This window comes from Cylas formicarius, unplaced genomic scaffold (genome assembly GCF_029955315.1).
Source record: "Cylas formicarius isolate icCylForm1 unplaced genomic scaffold, icCylForm1.1 PGA_scaffold_10__41_contigs__length_53128322, whole genome shotgun sequence".
In the NCBI taxonomy this organism is placed as follows: Eukaryota; Metazoa; Arthropoda; class Insecta; order Coleoptera; family Brentidae; genus Cylas; species Cylas formicarius.
The window spans coordinates 37,146,170-37,165,481 of record NW_026844214.1 but is presented as its reverse complement, the minus strand read 5'-3'; the positions used below and the strand labels follow the sequence as shown (position 1 = coordinate 37,165,481).

The 19,312-nt window shown below is 32.1% G+C and overlaps 1 protein-coding gene across 1 annotated transcript in view; it reads left to right on the top strand.

Annotated features, from left to right (window-relative positions):
• LOC132705532 (homeobox protein invected-like) overlaps positions 1-18,774 on the top strand; it is a 72,280-nt gene extending 53,506 nt beyond the window's left edge. Inside the window, exon 3 of the mRNA XM_060676161.1 lies at positions 16,372-18,774. Within this exon, the coding sequence (XP_060532144.1) occupies positions 16,372-16,733 (362 nt within the window). The 3' untranslated portion in view covers positions 16,734-18,774. The remainder of the gene's footprint in view (positions 1-16,371) is intronic.
• The last annotated feature ends 538 nt before the right edge of the window (positions 18,775-19,312 follow it).

Here is a 19,312-nt window from a genome sequence, read left to right as displayed (position 1 = left end):
AAGGGCACATCTTCGTATCCAGCGGTTTTTATAGGTACGATTTAAAAACATTCACACATCTAACTTGAAATGTCCTGTTGCACCATCGTATGTCTAGTTCTAGTTACTAGGGGTACATTTTCTAGCAAAGATCGTAATTCTTGTAAACAACGAAAATGGGAGTCCAGATAATCTTAAAAGTAAACAATGTGGTCCAATTAAATGTTCTTCGATAATTCCTAACCAAACGCTGACGGCAAACTGATATTTGTTATTTTGTTTTTAAACGAGGATTATCTTCAACCCAAAAACATGCCTGTTATGAACGTTTTGAATTAAATCCCTTGAGAAATTAGTTTCATCCGAAAAGAGAATTTTTCAAGAAAAAAAAAAACATTCATTCGGCGAAACCATTAAAAAAAATCTTGTTCTTCTAATATCCTCCATACACTTGACGCATCATTATTTAATTCTTCTGCGATTTTCCTGATACTCCGGTTGCCGTTCAATAATATTTAACACAGCAACCTGACGGTTATGTTAGTGAATCTATTCGTGTTGTTTTGCAAAAATGTACCCAAAAACTAACGGTCGTAGAAAAAGTATAGTATGCAACACTTTTTAGGTACTCGTTTATTAAACACTCGCTCCGGTGCGCTTCGCTCGTGTCAAATATACTCGTGAGTCATGCCGTTTACCACACTTATATATAATATACTATTTTAGAACTGCGAGATTCATGTAGCTTTTGATGAGGCTGGGTAAACAAGCTGTGATTTGAAGGTTTGCGCTTAAGATACGCTTGTGCATAAAGGAATAAAGAAGTTCTGTTAACATGGCAGTAAATAAAATGTGCAGTCAGCAATGTCATATGAAGCAATAATAAGAAATGGCTTAAAAAGTGACTGCAGGGCACTAGATTTTTTTATCTAATACATTGTTTTATCTCGTTTTTGCAGGAGACAAAAGCTTATAAATAAAACATGAAATTTAAATAAATTTAGTAGAGAAGAATGATAGGGGTAATCTAACTCACTCCTTGTAGAAAAATAAAAAATTATGCCAAAAGTGTGTTTTATAGTAGTAAATACTTGTGTAATACTTTTATTATTATATTTTCTTTTTGGAGATAAATAAAATTCTTATTTTTCCGCCATATAACAAACAACCTTTTTTTGAACAAGGCATCACCCACTTAAGTTTTTCGTATTTGTTTTGAAACTCCATAATGATAAAAATAAATAAATGCTGGATCATCAAAAAATAACCTTAAAACTTTAAATGAAAAAAAAATTTTTTTGATGAAAGCAAACCCATTTTAATAATTTTAACGTATTTACATAAAAAAAACATTGTAAATTATATTATGAAGTAGGTATAACATGAAGTAGGTCTAGAAAGTTCCCAGAAATTTAAAAATGCTTTAATATACATGGTGTTCTATTTATAATAAGAAACAGTCACACAAAAATGCAACATGACAGTTGCAACCGACCAACATCAAAATACCATCAATGACCATTTTTTGAGTTTTCACTCCTACTTTAAAATACGCAATCATGCACAGACCAAGTATGCGCAAGATGTCACTTGAAAACGTTGGTTTCTTCAAACACTATCCCGAGCTAATTCAACCGTTTTCCAAGGTTTAGTCACGAGGTGGGGTCACGGTAGATATTTAAAACACGACAACATTTGGACAGTTTGTGCTTGTGGTCTGAATTTCTTAGGTCCCTTAGTAAATGTTCTCGTGCTGTGATCATGTGATGGTCGTAGTAACTATCCAAAATTGCGCTGGTGCCAGAGTTGTGGAGTGTCGTTTATTAAACTTATTGCATAATATACTATTTCAGTTTTGGTTGTCCGCGGTGGTTTTTAAAAGCAGTCAATTTCTAGTTACTCTTTTCGAGTGTCCATCAGCAGTTCAGTTATTTGACTTATTCACAAATTCTCATTATGTGATTAGAATCAACAATTGACTGGAACATTAACGTTAATTAGTCAATATACAGAAAGTTATAACATCCAATTAAAATATTAAATAAACATGTGCACGGTGAGACCCAACGGACGGCGGACCATGCAACCAATTTATTTAAATGTTTCCTTTCGCCTGCGATAAAAATAGTTTTCGAAATACGAAAATATCTGCATCTGCGAACATAATAGAGTTCCGAAGGCGCATTCAAAGATTTCTTAAGTCATTAACAAGTGCGATAATTCTTATTTAATATGACTTTTAATTATACAGCTCTGAACTTAAACGGCCGTATAAATTGTCGTTTTCGTTGTGCAGTCTTTGTGATACAGTATATACGGGACTGCGGTAGGTTCAGAGGAAATGCAATTCGTATAAACATATCCATAGTTTTTTTTTATTAAATGGCATCATTGAATTCTGGTTTAATATGTTTTTTTTTTTTTTTTATTTCTTGAAGGTCGGTCATAGTGGATTGTTTTTATTTACATTTTATTTCGTCGGTTTAGTGTAAAGTCAGCACTTGCTCCTCACAGTTACGCCGCACAAAGGCAAACCGCATAAACCATCCTTTAAACATGTATAAAGTAGAAACGAAGATGGACCCGAAAATGACAGATTCTTTATGTGAAAATATATGCGATTCTAATATGTCAATTTTTATGTTCGGTCTAGGTGTCTATAATGCAGGTCGTTGAACTTTATTTAAAAAATAACTATTTTATTTATAAATCTCGTAGATTTTGTTACATTTTGTTGAAACTTGTGAAATTTGTACATAAGAGTGATAGACTAGCAAAAAGTGTTCTGTACCCTATTACCTTGCATAATTAAGGTCAATACGAAAAAATACTTAAAATGTCTACCTTGGGTTTTCTTCCTTTTTTTAAAATTATTTAGCATAATACGTATACTGTATGTAGGTACGGATATCGCATTTAACAAAAATATGTTCAAAACAAAAATCAAGATTGAAAAAATGATGCGGTTGGAATATTAAACGTAATAAGTTTTGCTTAAGTTCGGGTTTTTTCCTCTGATATGCCGTTTTGGTTCGCAAAACTTAAATCAAATATTATATTATTAAACGCCGAGTCAATGCTTAATAACCGAGTGACCAAAAGAAGTTCATCAATATATTGTGAGCCATAATTTTTCTATGCCCATTATTTTTTGGGTAAATTTTTGCAAAACAACAGGAATATAATTAATCACTAAACGGCATGTCACATGATTGTCAGAACTGACAAAACGTCAAAATACCGTGACTAAAATCTACTGAAAAATCAGATCATTCGCAAACCCATGACTAAAATACCAGGCCCATCGTTATTTTTGAATTAAATTCTTTACACCTTTCCGTGAAAAAGTTTCACCATAGCAAAGCAATAAACGGCTCACCCTCTTTAATTCAATTTTTCCCCTTCCCTCCCTCGTATCTCGCACCCTCTTCACACTCGCCACTTTCTAATATAAATTCACAGGCCGTTCCGGTTGTTATCTGAGCCACGCAGCAACCTTTAAATGGCGCCGTTGGGGCAATCGAATCAGCATTCGCTTTAATTCAGCTCCCACAACGACTTTTATCAGCCCACTTTCCGTTTACTCTGGCAAAGACTCAGTGACGTAGCAAATTCGGCTTTCTGTCCCACTATTAGGTCCTTTAAAGTAACTTTTGCATAAAATTAATAATAATAAATTAGTTGTTGGATATTGAATGTAAGGATGAATTGGAGAAAGCAGAAGTACATAAACTCAAGGGGTAGAAAACGTAGCCTAAGGATACCAAATTCAAAAATCAGTGACCATGGATCATGTGTTTCATTAGAAACATTTGTGGTGGTGTGAAATTTGCATTGGTCATGGAGGCCAATTCAAATTTCAATTCTGAATAGATCATTTTCTTTAAGTTTCTGATATTAATAAAATTATTTTAATTTTAGAAGTTAATTTAAATATTCATAATTAAAATATTTTCAGTTGTTATATCCTTATCAAATGTTTCAATTTAATTATGGCTATTATTTATTTAAACAACAAACCCTTATACCGTTTCGAACTGGGTACCCATAACCGAGGCAAATCGGTTTCAATCACTAAAAAACATTTACTATAATTCAAATGACCCAAACAAAAGCTATAGTTATCTACGTAAAAAGGAAGCATGCGACCATGCAGCTGAAAGCAGATATCTACCCAGTTCCGATAAATAAGGATCAAACCGAACTATTACCGGTCATAAATTACTAGCAAAAATTTCAGTCAGTGCCAGGTGGATCCGGAAATAAATTGGAATATTGACATAATGGATATGAAATTCACGTTTTAATTTGAGAGTTTTAGGTCATGGCTATAGGCTAAGCGTGTGTGCGACTTCATATGAGCATAAATCTAAAGGAAACTCGTAAACAAGTTATGTTCATTTTTTCACTTCTTACATTGACATTGACGCATCTGGTTCTTATGATCTTGTAGAAGCAATTGGTGTTTAAACTTACTAAATATTAGAACTTCAAGCTGTTTAGTTTATGGAACGAAAGATTAACATTTGCTTGAACGGTATTTAAGAAATATGTATATAGGCATGTAATTCTGCTTGACTCGGTGTTGTCGAAGTTAGAGGTGTAAACTTTAATGGCAGAACAGTTCACATCCGCACCCGAATAAAACATGATAAAAAGTGCACAGTTATAACTAATTTAATCGAGTCGCCACTGATCCATCCAAACAAGTCATCGAAAGTCTTCTGGAAAGAGATGGAGAGCAATATTGCAACTGTCTCGTAAACGTTGTACTACATTAATTCGCCACCCGTTTATTGTATTTGGGGTTTCTTTCATCTTGAGATAACTCGGCACAATCTACAGGTTGTCTGAGGGTGGCTCGGCTTTATTTACTTAAACGTTTTGTTGATGCACTAGATTATTTAGGGAATGGAAATGCTGTGCGGATGTTTGTTTTCCTTGTTACTTTTTTTATCTCTCATATTTATGCCAAGAAGATTCACGTTGAGTGTCGAATTAAAAGTCCGGGAGAACTAACAAAGGAAACTTTTCGAAACTTGGTGATCGGCCAAGTACCGCAAATAAGGGGTTTTTTTTTCGATGTATAGAACTTTAAGTTGCAATAAAACAACGATGGATTATTCGATTGACATGAATTTTATTTATCCGAAAGATAATCTTGTGGCATTACATTTTAAATATGATTTCTGGCATATGACCGCCACGGCTGGCGCGGATGTAGTCCAATCTGGACGTCCAATTTTCGATGAGTTTTTCCAACATTTGTGGCCGTATATCGGCAATAACACGGGGAATATTATCTTCCAAATGGTCAAGCGTTTGTGGCTTATCCGCATAGACCAATGACTTTACATAGCCCCACAGAAAGTAGTCTAGCGGTGTTAAATCACAAGATCTTGGAGGCCAATTCACAGGTCCAAAACGTGAAATTAGGCGGTCACCAAACGTGTCAATCAATAAATCGATTGTGGGACGAGCTGTGTGACATGTTGCGCGGTCTTGTTGAAACCACATCTCCTGGACATCATGGTTATTCAATTTAGGAATGAAAGAGTAATCATAGCTCTATACCGATCACCATTGACTGTAACGTTCTGGCCATCATCGTTTCTGAAGAAGTACGGACCAATGATTCCACCAGCCCATAAAGCGCACCAAACAGTCAGTTTTTCTGGAAGTAACGGTGTTTCGACATACACTTGAAGATTAGCTTCGCTAAAAATGCGGCAGTTTTGTTTGTTGATGTAGCTATTCAACCAGAAGTGCGCTTTATTACTAAACAAAATTCGCTTATGAAAATCGGGAACAACGGCAATCTCGTTTTGGGCCCATTCGACGAATCTACACCTTACTTGATGATCGTTTGGCTTCAATTCTTGCACGAGTTGGATTTTGTAAGCACGTAAACCAAGATCCTTCCGCAAAATCTTCCATAAAGTGGATGGACACAGATCCAATTCCTGTGCTCGATGGCGGATGGACTCATTCGGGTCTTCCTCAATGCTACGCTTTACAGCAGCAATAGCTTCTTCTGTACGCACCGTACTGCGTCTCTGGGGATGCGAGTTATCAATAAGAGTCAACGTAGTGCGAAAACGTTCCATGGTTAATCGAATTAACTGCTCTGATGGACGATTTTGTCGACGATAAAATGGACGTGGTGCGCGATACGTATTCCGCACAGAACCATTATTTTCGAAATAAAATTGCACTATTTGCAAGCGTTGTTCAGGCGTGAGTGTATTCATGATGAATTGCCAAACGAAATTGAGAATAAATCCATCCAAAAAAAAACAAAAATGATTTTTTTTATAAAAACATATATTTTTTATAATATGATATTTTAGTATAACTTTTCAAATTTTTTGTTTTATTTTCAGCAAATATCTAAATGTTTTTGATAAAATTTATTCCATTTTAAAATCTGATGTGTTAACTTCCCAGGCATGGTTAAAAAAAATGACCAGTCACAGTCATAGTAGTTGCTAGTTCTCTAGTGCCTGATTACCGTTATTGGCCAATTAATAGCCATTTGGAATTTTTACACCGGAAAACCATTTTATTGCTAAATCGAAAATCGACAACTTTTATAAATTAGGAAACCTTATACAAAGTCACCTTTTTATAAATGTGAAATAGGATAAAAAAAAGTTACCTGTAACGATGTGCTTATTCAAATATCAACACATATCAGTAAATACCAAATATATGACAAAGGGTTTCAATCGAAGAATTCTGCGATTCAACCTGCAAACGTCATGTTTGACATAAAATTGAAAATATGTCAGCAACAATAAGACTTAACTATAGATTATTATATATACAATATATGAATATAGAAAGTTCCGAGGAATTGAAAATGCCTTATATACACGGTGTTTTTTCTAAATATTAAATTATAAAAGTCGAAGTGAATCCAAACAAATTTAGGTTTTTTTTAATATTATTTACTAATTCTAAGTTAGGGCTATGTTAGTCAAATTCGATCAAAATGTTTTAAATAACATCTTGCAATTGTAGAGTGTTATCTATCATTATTTAATAACAATATGTATTTTATAATAAATTATTATGTGTTTGTGATGTCTAATTTACCTATAACCCTCTTCAAGGCGTACTCGAATACGATACTTAAAATATATATAAATAATTATAAATTTTTATTTTTTTTTATTATTTTAAAAACTATTTCCGTCAATTGACAGAAAATAGTTGATCTGTCAATTCCACAACCTTAATAGATAAAGAATCATGCCATAATAAAAGGGCCACCCCGTACATCCAAAAAATCAAAATTCTAATAGGGCATCATTTACCGATACGGAAGTAAATCGCAGTATTTTACTCCCATCTAAATAATAAAATAAAAGTAACCAATAAAATTTTTATTAGTTAAGCCGAAAACCTGATTCTGTCACGGCCCAGTGGGCTGCTAAATGGCCTATAAGAAGAATTTTAAAGTTCGAATTGGGTTTTGGTCCCCCAACTTCACTTTCACACAAAATAAACCCCGCGTTCGAGTTTATGGAATCGAAATAATTGTTATTGGAAGTAGATTGAAACTCGTGTACATTCAATTTAAAAAAATTGAACTAATAATAACGTACACAGAGTGTTACATAAGTGTGGGTTGTTGATCGTTGATCCTTTATAGTATAATATGTCACTTTCAGTGTGAACCATTTGTTTTCAATATACAAACTGAAATAAAGATATAATACCTATGAATTTGAATGTAATCTTGTTTAGTTAGTTTGAGGGTTTGTTTTACACGATAGTTGTGCTTATCTCACCCTGTGTTAGGTTTTTTTCATAGTTAATTGAAACAAACTAATTTAATGTTTTTACAGTTTTTGTTTGATTCAAATTAAATATACTACATACACCTGATGCCTCCTATTTTACCGATCGCAAAGGTTGAATTAGGAAAGTTATAGAGCAAACTAACTGACTATGATAACCGACTTCAGATTTACCATCGGTCAATTGGTTTGGGAAATATCGGCAGATAACCGAATATGCCGGATTTCGCTTTTAAGCAGTAAATTCAAAGCGGCTAAATAAACAACTGTTAAAACATGACACTTTTTAGTGTGAATTACATGTCTCAATCGTCTTTTGCTATCTTGCACTTGACACTGCTAACTTAAACGGTGTTAGATAAATATAAAGTTTTGGATGCCTTTCATTCAAAGTTTTCAGGCTCGCATTTAAGGTTGGAAGTTTTTTCTATAACTTTAAAATACTTTCATTTACATTTTGCGGACTTTTGCTTTCAATTCGAAAACGCGTAGGTATGTGTCTCAAATCTTGCTTTTCGACGACTGAGTAAATCGAACAACCAATAATTTACCTATACTTAAAGGTCAGGACAGGGGCGACTCAAGTATATGTCGACAACGTGTCGGCATTGTTGAATATCCCGTTTTACTGTTATACAAAATTATTGAATAAAAGAAAAAAAGGTATTTTCAATCTCCCTCTGGACAATAGTTACCAAGATATGATAAGAAATAAAATATATTCTTCATGAACATCATCATCAAAAGAAAGCTAGAAGAAGATGAAGCCAATATAATTATAAGTCACCCTCCATAGAATTATTTGAAAAATAGGATTTTAATACGTAAATAGATAAAAGAGCGTGTGTATTCAATTCCATAAAACATTTGTGTCGTCAAGCAAAATCAAATGTGAGAGCAGAAAATATTACTCTTACTTTACGAGTGTAATAAATTTAATTAAAAATGTAATTAATAATATATTTGTTGAGAACTCGAAAATGAAGTACAGCAAATTTTAAAAATTGAGGATTCTTACATTTGCATACAAAATAACATAGCGAGCCCATTATACTTAATCTTAATGACGACTCTGAGAGGGAAAGAGAATTAGATTTTGAACAAAAACATACTTCTTTTGGTAATTATTGATAATTTGTATAACATTTAATGTCATCGTATTTTCTAAATAAACGTATTTCTTATTAACCATCGTAAAAGTATGTCTATGATACTCTGGACTACAATACCGACTGGTCAGGTGTTGCCGTCGGCAGGGTATTTCCAAAAGTCAAAATGATATACTTTGAGAAATACCATACCTACTGCGTTATTGTTGCCTATTTCCTATTAAGCGTGGTAATTTCTTCAGCTGAATGACTTTAACTTTACAAGTTCTTATATTTTCTTATTCTTCTTATATTCTTTTTATTCAAGTGTAGAAATAGCATAGTGGGTTAATGATAGTTTGGTTGGCATTTTCGTCAAAATATTAATTTCATATCAGATAGATTTATTTATGAATAAAACAATTGTTTAATTTAGAAATATTATCAAATATTTTTGTGTTGTAATTGAATTCCTCATTTTACACGAAAACTTGAAAAGTGATATACCGAAAATTGTAAAAATTTGAATTTTACATTTTTGGGTACACTCTAAATAAAAGAATATGAAAAAATAAAATAACTCTGTGAGCCACTATGCGCATGAAAAATTATTTATCCTTATAGTTGTGTTTCTCTGTATTATTTCAAGCAACTATTGCTTTTTATATTTTTAAAAATAATGTTAGGTATATCGTTTTCTGCTATATGAACTGGTCCACTGTGGGTATAACTTTCGCACCTGTCCTATCTCATTAGTCCGATGATTTGAACCTGCTCTCGTGTTTACTAAGCATGTCCAATCCGATTAAGAAATTATGGTATCGTCCTATAGGCAATTCGATACTTTTTGTATCCCAAGTGAGAAAAGAGCTTATTAATAGTTTCGAAATGTCCAGTTCGCTTAAGGAAATGATCCATTAATGATCAATTTTAGCGAATGAACAAATTAAATTACAATTTTAAATCCGTCCAAATAAAGAGATTTTGTTTCAATTCTTTACGACCAATTCCAATCCAAAGACTCAGAGCTGTGTTATAAACATAATTTGAAATTTTAGCTTCAGTCGACAGAGTTTCATTTAGTGTATGTCTCGGTATGCAATAGTCATGAGGTGCTAAGAGCCTTTCGATCACGAGACATAATTGGCTTCGCTAATAGTAGTCTGCATAACAGGACTTAACATAATTTTTTCCCCGTTGCCTTATTTGTCGTATTGAATTATTTTCGTTGCGCTTTTTGTTTTCAGTGATTGGTAAGCTCCTAATCATTTGTTTTCTTTTTGTTTTAGGACGAAGTAAGTAGACAATCACTCAACAGCCAGCCAGTAATATCGAGTGAGACACATTTATTTTATATATAATTTTTGTTTTCCTTGTATCACTTGTATCCCATTATATGCAAATGAAAGGTACCATCAACATATTCAAATACTTGCTTCAGGTACAAAGTAGTTAACGAAAGAATGACTCAGCTCCAAAACGATTAAGAAGATTAAGCACGGGACGAACTGTATTGTGGTAAAATATGACCTTTAAATGCACAAAGCTTACTTTTTGTGGGCCCATAAATGGGATATTATATGACGTATTGTTAAAAAAGCCACAAATTTTGATGACTGCTTTGCCATAATGACCATAAAATAAATCTGGTTAAGCCACACACACGCGACGAACGAAGCGTTGCATTTGGGTCGTAAGATTTTATTGTTGCAAAACATTATTTGAATGCGTAAAAGGTTTACGAAAAATATTTGATATGGCTTATAATTTTTTTCGTACGATGTATGATTTGGGATGCGAATGTTTTTTGTTCATGCTTTAGTTTGGTTCTGATTTACTAAAGGAAAATATATGGTGATCAACCTACGAGGCAGAGTCAAATGAAAAGCTTAAAAATGTTGGTAAACTTTATTACGCAACGGTAAACATAATTCTAATTTTTCGACGTCCGTTGCGTTTGATGCACTTCCTTGCACAGCTATTTAGTGATATGTATTTATTTATTTAAAAATAATTTTAATTGAGACTTTTATATTTACATCAATCAATCAAAATTAACTTTCTAAAATGATTTACTAATCAGTATAACGTAAAGATTCCGATGGAAGCTATGACATGTCAAACTTGATTAGCTATAGAACCACTCTATGGAAAATACATTGTAAATCCCAAAAACTGATTCACCATTTTTAATCATTTGTTTACGTCGACTTTGCGGACCAAAAACATGTTTATTTAAAATGGCAATCTAATATAGAGGAGATGTGTTGTAAAAAAGAGCTTTTACTCGTTGACGTTGGTCACTTAGAAACATTTACGAATCATCTGCTTATTCTGCTAAACAAATTTATAATTTATTGCCTATCGATCTGAAGAAGTCTAAAAGCACTTTCATATATTAAGAAAACTAAAACAAATACCAATACTGCAACTTTTTATTAAACTGTCAGTTTATCGGTTTTTTGATAACACTTTTCTTTTTCAAAAAGGAATAACTAGCATGTTTCTGTGTCTATGTCTGTGGCTGTGCGTATGTGTAAGCATTTTTATGATCTACGAATCCCAAACCGTTGTAACATTGACTTTTTGTGATTAACGAAGGGTTTTTGTTCTCTATCATGATAACCGCTGATAATGAGGTCTGGGGAATGAATAGGCTGTAGTAGACACACAACAAATTTATCTGTATATGCTATATGCAGGTCTAGTTCTGATGAATTACTTGAGACGGCTCTTGACGAGATCTAATTGTAATATTGGATTTGACGTCAAGTCCTCTAAAATTATTTTATTTGCATTACAAAAAAAAAACGTTTTAATACCAACACCTGCGTAACAAATTTAGTTAATAAAAGTGCATATATATATATATATATATATATATATATATATATATATATATATATATATATATATATATATATATATATATATATATATATATATATATATATATATATATATATATATATATATATATATATATATATATATATATATATATATATATATATATATATATAGAGAGAGAGAGAGAGAGAGAGAGATAGAGAGAGAGAGAGAATATAATAGAATTAGCGAGTTTTGATTAGTTTCGGTTAGTTCTATATTGTGGATATTGTATAGGTGTAGGTAAAGGTTTGTATTTGACTCTGCTTCGTATTGCACGCAATAAAATCAATCAGCTGTCATCAATAAAAAATAAAGTCATTATTTAGCTAGTCTCTTTTTGTAGCGTATAGTTACGTCACTTTGTATTGGTAATTGCTATTGCTATTTCTGTGTAAAAAAAATAAACAGATTATTTTTTCTTAAGAATGATGATTCAATACACTATAGTCACCCGTACGCTTGATTATTCAAATTTTAAATTAGCCGAACAACTCAACTGAACCATCAAGAAACTGCTTCCACTTATAATTACTAAGATGTGACTAGTGACAGTTATATTGGTTCACGTTTAAGACAATGCTCGTTTGAGTCTGACAGGTTTCCAATTAGAGCTTCCTGCGTTGTCATGTGGAAAAAGCTCCATTTCGTGATAATTACTGTAAAGTTGAAACTTTAACGCCGAAGACGCTCGAGAATAATTTAAGGGCGTTTTAGGGGGAATGTGGGTTTATTCCGGTTTTTAGTGGAAAATCGATCGCTAGGGCACTGATTTTTGGATGTGGATGAAGTACATGTGTTTTAAAATATTTTAAGAGTTTTCTTTCTACATTTTCTCCAACTTATAACACCATATAACATTTTTTTTATATGAGATGTGGTAAATGAAAGCTATAGGTCTCCCTTAACTTGAGCAACCCATATTGTTAACCTCTTGATTGCTTGGAAATATTTTGTAAAAACTTCACTCACATCTCGACAATAAAAAAAAAATATTCGGCGTTTAAGATGGCGAGCGTGCGAAACTGGCTCCATCAAATTACCTTTGAACGAAGTCATTCATTTTAACTTCTCCCCGTGGTCTTCATACTCGCTGCTGAATGCAAATGCTACAAGCGGAAGAAATTAATCGAGCCATTGGACAAGTAAATGTTAAATTGTCTGCATTAACTTCGAGAGAATTGCAAGAGAAAATAGATGTGAGAAGTGTAAGAAATAGGAATATGGTTTTCGGTTAGGAGATGGACATTTGTCTAGAGCAACGAAGCTAAATCCAAAGCAAAGCGCTTAACTTTATACACTAATGGCAAATATATCTAGATGACAGGTGAAATAAAATATCGTTATACCGTTAGGAGTTTCTTGGAGGCAGCATATGGTGTCATCGGTGAACTCCATCTAACGAATTAGGATGGTTCGGACGCTGTATTCATGTTAATACTAATTGCATCTAGGTGTAATAACGGTTTGTTTTAATTATCTCGCTTTTTTTCTGTTTGGGTTTTTCATCATTGTAAAATCATTTAAATTGTTTATTCATCTTTGAACTTAATAGTAGTATACACAATCTTGATATGTATCTATTTGTATCTATGTATGTATGTATCTATTTGTTTTGTGTTGCACTGCGATAAATATAACCTGCAAAAAAACGTTTTTTTATAAATAGACTATTTACGCACCTATTGACTTGATCTGTTTTATAAGTAAATTATAACTCATTTTTCATTTTTTGAATTTTGATATAAAGAATTCGAATTTATCAGATGTAAGATATAATTATGTATTATTTGTACGTATTATTAATAAAAATAAAAAATAAATTAGTATTTTGTTGTCACAAAAATTTAAAATAGTTCAAGAAATAAAGCGTTCATATATAGGTGTATACATGGATATTTTAAGTGTTTTTCAATTAGTATGCTAGAAAGCTTAATTGTTTTGAATTTCTAAGTATAGGTATACATTTTTATGCGCATTTGTCGAAAGTTTTTAAAAAAATTATATTATTATAAATTTTATGTTATGTTTACATATAAATATAAATGATTAGCAAAATTTATAAGTAAATTTAATAAGTTTCATTAATCAATCAGTAATTTTTTAGTACTGATTTTACTGGTGGTCTTAGTGGGTTTAGTCACCTGCTTCGTTTCCACAAAATGGATCGGAATCTGTTGAAAATATAGGATAATCCCAATTTTGAGGTATAATTGTAATTTGCCTAAACAAAGCGAATTAAAAGATTGAGAGATTAAGAAATTCATTTTAAAATGTTTAGGATGTTCCTCGAAGAAGATATGTTAATTGTTGTTTTATAACAGAAAAAAATGGAATAAATGGAAAAGTTTTTTTCTAAGCATTTTTGTAATTGCGCTTCTCAATGTTAAGAACGTTTGCACTGATTAGACATTCACAAAGTGTCACTTTAAGACGTCAGCTGATTATCCACTGCGGCTTGTCCCTTTGGACGTTTTCGGTACTTTAACTACGGACTTGAGTGATAGTATTTTGACATTTGTCTGTTCCGATAGTCACGTCACATGTCACAGTGGATGTATTCATTATGTTTGGCAACAATGTACCCAAAATCTAATAGTCATAGAAAAAATATAGTATGCGACATACACAGTAATAAATACAAACATAGAAATGTTTTTACTGAACTAACGTTGTGTAAATAGCTTTGGATATGTTATATGTTAGTTATTGTTTTTAAGTTGTATTTGTATTATTATAAAGTAAATTAAGCAAATGAACAGCTTAAATATTTCTAGGTGTTAGACGCAAATATTTACTTTAAAATTTGTCCTTAAGCCAGAATAATACTGTTATCCTTTTTATCTTTCATCAACGCTAACTAGGTAACAATTATTCAAACTAATTAAAGCAATATATTCTATTTTATAGTTGTTGATCAAAATGTTAGGAATATTTTCTATGCTCTCCTTTGTTCTGCTCGCACCAGACAGCGAACATATCGTTTTTAATTATTGATATTGTCCTAAAAAATATTGTTTATTTTTTTTTTAACGAAACGAGGATTACATGTTACAAATAACACAACATAATATCAAAAAACTAAAACGGCACGTTGACAATAATGGTTTGTTTACTAATATTTCAGCAACTTCAACAAAAAAAGCACGTTAAAAAAACTTATTCCGTAAAATTGTATTTTTTTAATATTACAGCATAAAATACTTTATTTTGAAACATTACTTTTTCATTTATTAACTTCTTTAAAAAATAAAATGGCCTCTCTACGCTCGTGCTAAATCAAACTAGTGACCAAGGTGGCATTTATCAAACTTGTTGCATAATATAGGAGAAAAGGAGGCATAACGGACCCTGCAGGTAAAACGGTGGGTGGGTTAAAATACTTTAAATACTATTTACACCATCTATACAAAGTTGTTAACATGAAATTTTGCTGAACGGAACAAGCTCCGGACAGTTAGCCACAAGCCGGAAAGAGTAACCTACAAAATTTTAATATGGTGGAATTTAATATAAAAATGAAACAATATTAGAATATCTGTATTTTTTACTTCTATAATAAGGTGCGTAGATACTATTATAGCCTGGACACTTGGACCATTTTGCGGTCCGTTTTGCCTAAACAACTTCTTTTAAACAAAGCTTTTAATATATTTAGATACGAAAGAAAGATCGAGAGGCAAAAATGGTCCGAAGAATCAATTAATCAAGCAATAATTGAAGTTGCACCTAAGGCTATGGGAATTAGAAATGTATCAAAGTATTGACACAGAAACAGCGACTAAAATGGGGAGATTTCAAAGGGTATTTAAAAACAACATCAGGAGCAAGTGCTTACTGCGCACGTAAAAAACATGGGGGCCAGCATCACTTTGACCCAAGTACAAGGATGGCCGGTAGATATTGGTTTGAGAATTTTTTAAAACGAAATCCCGATCTTAGTTTTCGCAAACCAGATGCCACCTCAGCTGCAAGGGCTGCAGGGTTTAACAGGGTTTGTTTTTACTTTAAAATCTGGATCCAACGACGACGGAAGCAGATAAACCTTGTTGTTCAAATTCATTGCTATTCAATATGATAAAAGTACTCTCCAAGTGAAGAAGAATGCGCAGAGTGCCTATATTGTCACTATTTGTATTCAACGCCAACAGAAAACTGGATCCAGTGTCTCACGTGTAAACAATGGGCTCGCTGTTCCTGCGCTGGCGCTGAAGATGAAATACGTAGAAGCAGTTTTTATTTGCGAAACATGCAAGGATGAAATGTTTTGTATTGAGGTCCATTATGCCTTCATGCGTGTGCCGTTGTACCTTGTTATGAAGGCAAAATGGAGCAAATGTCGTTTAATAGTTTATTGTTTTATAAACCGTAATTGTTTATTTTCATTTATCTTAAATATGATACTGAAAGGAAACATACCCATGTTACACAAATATAAGTTTGGTTTGTGAAAAGTTCACCTTTTTTATCCTGGCCATACCTTTAAGGGTACCATTTTTCCTTCTGTTCCCCTACTACTAACTTATCGAATGCCGAATTTTAAGGTGCATTCTAAACTTTTGTCTGGTTTTCTTATACTATTAACTATAGAGTCCCATTTTTTGTTATAGGTCCAAGAACACGAAGAGTCAAAAAACCTGGCAGTACTAAACAAAGTGGGACAGTACCTGAAGAAAAACGACCAAGGACCGCGTTTTCGGGAGCCCAATTAGCTCGTCTCAAACACGAGTTCGCTGAAAACCGATACTTAACAGAACGACGTAGACAACAGTTGAGTGCTGAGTTGGGCTTAAATGAGGCTCAGATCAAAATATGGTTTCAAAATAAACGGGCAAAAATTAAAAAGGCGTCCGGTCAAAAAAATCCATTGGCGCTGCAACTCATGGCGCAGGGTTTGTATAACCATTCCACTATACCTTTGACTAAGGAGGAGGAGGAGCTGGAAAAGATGCAAAGTCAAGGAAAAGTCTAATCGAATCGATTTGCAATTGCGATTCGCAGAAAAAAGATTGATGTTCGCAAAAGCTTGTTTACACACTGTTGAAAAGAGCACATTTCAATAATAATTATATATTTTTTACAGTATCCTTAAAATATAAAACAGAAAATCAAACTAATACCATAGAAAATCTGAATTTATTGATTTTGACTGAATTTAATAAATTAATTTCCTAAATTATTAATTAATTTAGAAGATCCGGAATTTGTCATAAATGTAACAATACATTTTTTTCTACAATGTCAATTTTGAATTGTTGAGTTAATTTTTTTTTATAGTTACGATGGCTGATATTTATTTTTACTATAAAAATTGCATTTTTTTGTTACTTACTATTTATGCTATTTCCGGTGGTGACAAAAGTTTTGCAAAAACCCCGTGCCCAATAAATAAATAACCTAATTTGTGAACGCAACTTGGCATGGGAAGATCTGTATACTCAACCCCCATTGCCATTAAGCTGGTTGTAATGTCACAGAGTTTCTGAAAAGCCTAACTCTTGAGAGCTACGTTTAGATACGTTTTTAGGAAACATTGGTTAATTAATTGGAAACAGGTAAACATAGGCTCTTCGTGGAAGTTTAAAGTGTCATAATTATTTTGTTGTTCAAGCAACCTGTGGATACAGTTGTTGGTTTAATTTGCTCCATTAAAAATTAATACTTTACTTACTACGCAAGGGGAAATGGAGCAGCTATTTTCGTTTCATTAAAACGTATCGACATATCGACTTATTTTTTTCCTTTATTAGTTTTAAAACATCTTGGAAAACCGTATGATTATGATTTTCAGCTCAGTTTACAAAAGAAACATTAGGAAAATTGCAGCAGCAGTGTTTCGCAATAAGGCTTATCAATTCTAAATTCCACATCGCAAATTAGTAAAGTAATATGGAAAAATTATCCATAATTTGTCAAAATGTAAAAATTGAACAAAAAATTAAATATTATGGTACTTTAACTTTATGCCATAATTTTATGTTATATGGCATAGTATATTATTTTCGGATCTCGAATGCAATTAAAATATGTAAAAAAGAGAAACCGTTTCAGATTTTATTGAATGATGCATATCTAATGCACATATTAAAATACGTATATCTTTGAAGTACTCAGCTACTATTTTGAGATACTTTATATAATTATATTCCGGCTGTCATTTCATAGTATTGGTTGACGATCAAAATTTTTTCGGTGGTTATTTTGTTGTAATGGCGCTTGTGATATTTGTCAGGCGAATAGGTCTGCATAGGTAATTTTTTTTGTGTTTAATGCGATATTTTCCAAACTGACTGATGTTTGTCTGTTAGTATCTATGGAATAATTTCGAATAATTGCCAATTACATTTATATGCACCATTTAGACTTTTAATAGATAAAAAATAACGTTTTTGAAAAACAAATTAAAAGGAAACAATTTGTTTAATAGTTATTCGATTAACGTGAACATTACATGGATTTTCTGTAGCGTCCTCAGTTGAGGATTATTTGTAACTATTGGACGGTTTGGTAGCTAGCTATTAACTACTGCAATATCAAAATTATGCATGATGACCAGCAATAAAAAAATTTGTCTGATTTTGTCTCAAAGTGAAATGCCTCACTTTTTAAATGTAACTCTATTATTCGTTGTTGTAAAATATAATAATAGTATGTACAAAATGTATAAAAGAATCGAATTATAATAATGTGTAGATTATTTATTGTGTTAAAATTAATGAATATTTAAGTTCAATAACCCCAGAAAATGTATAGACTGTAAAATTGTTAGTTTAGATTTGACGTGTATATAGATTTTCAGCGATAACTACTTAAATTCCTCCTATTTGTAGGTTTTGAAATTGGATTGAAAAAAAAATATGAAAATAATATTGGCGATATTTATTACATATTCTAAATTGTACATAAAATGTTTTAGAAATTTTTCACTTGGATCAAAAGTGACATGGCTTGAAGAAGGCACGGTATTTATTACATCAAAGTTTCGTAATTTAGTGATTCTCAAAAAGATATAATATAAATAAATCATATATGGAATAAAAATACATTAAAACTTGTATGTTGTTTTTCTCTTCCCTTTCCTACATTTTTTATACTGCCCAACTCCACTGTTATCCCCTTCTATCCCTAGAACCTCTAGGTAATTGTCAAAAATATTTATTTTTTAAGAACTGCGCTGCGTTTAAATAAATGCTGACATTAAAAAAATAGATACCAGAAATTCAAAAACATATACAAAAACCAATTAATAAGGATGTAATGAGCGCAGAGTAATTGCTCTGAAATTTTCCATATAAACAAACGAAACCCAGAAGCAACAGCTATATATACACTTCAAGAAAATATGGAGTTTAGTACATTTAGCGATCCAATGAAAAAAACCAACAATGCTGACGACACTGGAGTAAATACAGATTTTTTTTAATCCAAAAACATCAGTGTTATTATCGAGAATGTAGTGTCCAGTTTAAGCAAGTATTCTTCAAAGTTACGTTAATTTATAGCGACTTTTCTATAATTTACGGAAATTTACGGAGATTTACCAACATTTAC